The following is a 3,018-nucleotide window of genomic DNA, read 5'->3' on the forward strand; positions in this document are numbered from 1 at the left end:
AGAAGCGGGAAGGAGACAGGAGGGCGAGGTGGGAGAGGTGGGAGAAGGAAGACAGAGGGACTGGGGTGGGGTGGGGTGGGGGAGGGGAATGAAATGGAGAGGTGCCAGCAGCCATCTGTGAGGGGCACTGAGTCCCTGCCACACAAATGTATCCCATTTCTGGTTGCACACTGAGAAAACCCCAGTTCTCTCCAGAGAGATTCCCCCTGAGAAGCGGGCACGGGCCCCATATGTGCCCACACAGAGGGCATAAGGGCTCCTGCTCCCACTTTGTCCAGCCTGCATGCGCTGGGACTTTCAGGGGCTGGGATTTGGGAAGCAGCTCCCCAGACCTTTCCTGCCCAGGGTCCTCTCGGTGGCCTTGAACAGCCACACTTTTTGGTCAGTGACAACGTGTGCTAGCCATTTGCAGCAGTCCACACATAGCACCTCTCGGTCCTGCACGCTATGAGAGGTGACTGCCCGCGGCCCCCACGCACCTCGGGTCGGCCGTGCACAGCTTCCCCAGCGCAATCCCGGCGTTCAGCTGCACAGCCGTCTCCTGGGCGTCCCCGCCCGCGTGTGCTAACAGGACCTTCACCACCTCCGTCTTCAGCAGGGCGGCCGCTGCATTGGGCACCTCCATGCAGTTGCCAAGGCAGAGGGCGGCGTTTCCCACCAGTATCTCGTCCCCGGAGCTGAGCAACTTCATCAAAACATGAAACTCTGCAGGGAAGGGAAGGGCGAGACCAACATCCACTCTAGGGAACCTCAAAACACGAGGCTAGCAAGGGGGCCGGAGGGGGGCTGGATGCCAACACACTCACTGCAGGAGGACCTGTTCGCCCACAGGGATGGCCATGGGGCCCCTGGCTCCTGACTGGAGCTCTGGCCGAGCTCAGGCCCAGAACAGTGTCCAGCAGCACACAAGTGACTGCGGGAATGGAGGCTCCAGGCCAGGCCCCTTTCCTCAGCACTGGGGGCAGCAGTGACCAAAGCAGACAAGCACCAAGTCCCGTGGCCCCTTATGTTGTTGGGTTGAGGGGCAGACAGTGAGTTCAGTGTGTGATATGTCCGAGGGAGGCAGATACTGTGGATGAGAAAGCCAGGGAGATGTGGGTCTGGGCTTGGGAACGGGGACGGGGGTGCAATCTGGACCAGGTGAGCCATGTGGCTACCTGGGGGATGTGCATCTCGGGGGCAGAGGCGTGCAGGTGCAAAGGCCCTGAGGTAGGGTAGGAGGGTGGCCTATTTGAAGCAGAACAAGGAGACCTGTGTGGCTGGTGGGGAGTAAGTGGGAGGAGGAGGACTTTGGTGTGGGGTCAGAGGGCACCTGCTCTAAAAATAATGGGAGAACCAAAGACAGTAAGCGTGCTCAGAATGACGTCTGAACCCATGCATGTTTCTGAGGTGCACTCTGACTGCTGCGTTAAGAATCAGGACCAGTAATGAGAGTAGCGATACCAGGAGGGTAGGGTGGAGGTGAGGGGAGTAACCAGTCACAATGTTATCTGTAACCCTTCCACAGGGGGACAAACAACAGAAAAGTGGATGAAGGGAGACAGCAATCGGTGTGAGACATGAAAAAAATAACAAAGTGAAGGTTCATGAGGGAAGGAGAAAAAAAATGAGGAGTTGATACCAAGGGCTCAAGTAGAAAGAAAATGTTTTGAAAATGATGATGGCAACGTATGTAAAAATGTGCTTGACACAATGGATGTATGCATGGATTGTGATAAGAGCTGTAAGAGCCCCCAATACAATGATTAAAAAAAGAAAAAGAATCAACTATGGGCAAAAGCAGAGTCAGGTAGACGAGAGAGGAGGCTAGAACAATAGTACAATCATCCAAATAAAAGACAATCATGTCCTGGGCTGGGTCCAAACATCAGTTAACGTCTCCTCGGCTCGCCCAGGGACTCAAACAAAATATGCTCCTGAGAAGGCGTAGAATCCATCAGGCTTGCTGGCCCCGCTCTGGACAGGACCTGCGCACACCCACATGCCAGTGGACAAGCTGAGCCACATCTGGGCAAAGCTCTTGTCATCCAGGGTGAGCTGAAGGTGAGAGGGGTGAAACTCCAGTGGGCATTTCTGATGCCAGCCCTACTGGCATGTCTCCCTCTAGCAGGAGTTGCCCTTGGAAACACCTGGCCTGAGCTGTGCTCTGTTTCCTGGTGACAGAGCTCACATAACGCTGACGTCACAGTACTGCCTGGCGGGTAGGATCCAGGTTTCAACGGGGGGAGAGGCATCAGCTTCTGCACAGAAAGCCCTGAGACTAGACCAGTGCTGACCATCAGAACATTCTGGGATGGTGGGCATTTCCATATCGGCACTGACTGATACAGCGGCCACCACTGAACGATGGAAGTACAGGCATGTGGCTGAGGACCCCAATGTGCCATTAAACTCATTTAGACAGAAATAACCACCTGTGGCTATAGGCTACCAAACTGGACAGCACAGCTCAACAGAGAAACTATAGAGAGGCTTAGGATACACTAACGCAAGCCCACTGTCATGGCGATCCTGAAGGGCAGGGTAGAACTGCCCCTGTGGGTTTCTGAGACTATCATTCTTTACAGAAGTAGAAAGCCTCATCTTTCGCTCTCAGATGGGCTGATGGTTTCGAACTGCTGACTCAGAGGTGAGCAGCTCAGTGCATAACCACTACACCACCTGGGCTCCTGAGGCTTAGTCAAGCGCTGTGCTAAGCACGCTGCATCCTATTACATCATTACCCGTGAGGGAGGTGGTGTGGCTGCTCTCCCTGTACAGAGAAGGAAGCAGGGAGTCAGAATCAGAGAGGTTATGTGCAGAGCTTGCCCCTTGCCCAAGATCACACGGCCGCGAAGTGGACTTGAGCCCGGGTCTGTCTTCTCTAATGTCCATCCACCGCGTGACGGCATCCGTGGCCATCAAGGCAAGACACGGGACCCGGAAAGAAATGCTTGCACGATTCTATGATGCTCACCTTCCCGACACAACCGCTGAAGACAAAGCGGGTGAATAAGCAAATGTGGTGAAGAAAGCTGA

At 54.9% G+C, this 3,018-nt stretch overlaps 1 protein-coding gene across 1 annotated transcript in view; it reads right to left on the minus strand.

Annotated features, from left to right (window-relative positions):
• The window catches only part of TTC12 (tetratricopeptide repeat domain 12), a 62,921-nt gene that overhangs the window by 873 nt on the left and 59,030 nt on the right, over positions 1–3,018 (minus strand). Inside the window, exon 21 of the mRNA XM_004712868.2 lies at positions 480–705. Coding sequence (XP_004712925.2) covers positions 480–705 — 226 coding nt within the window. The remainder of the gene's footprint in view (positions 1–479; positions 706–3,018) is intronic.

Source organism: Echinops telfairi, unplaced genomic scaffold (genome assembly GCF_000313985.2).
Source record: "Echinops telfairi isolate 266 unplaced genomic scaffold, ASM31398v2 ScPeMD7_7463;HRSCAF=8501, whole genome shotgun sequence".
NCBI classification, from domain to species: Eukaryota; Metazoa; Chordata; class Mammalia; order Afrosoricida; family Tenrecidae; genus Echinops; species Echinops telfairi.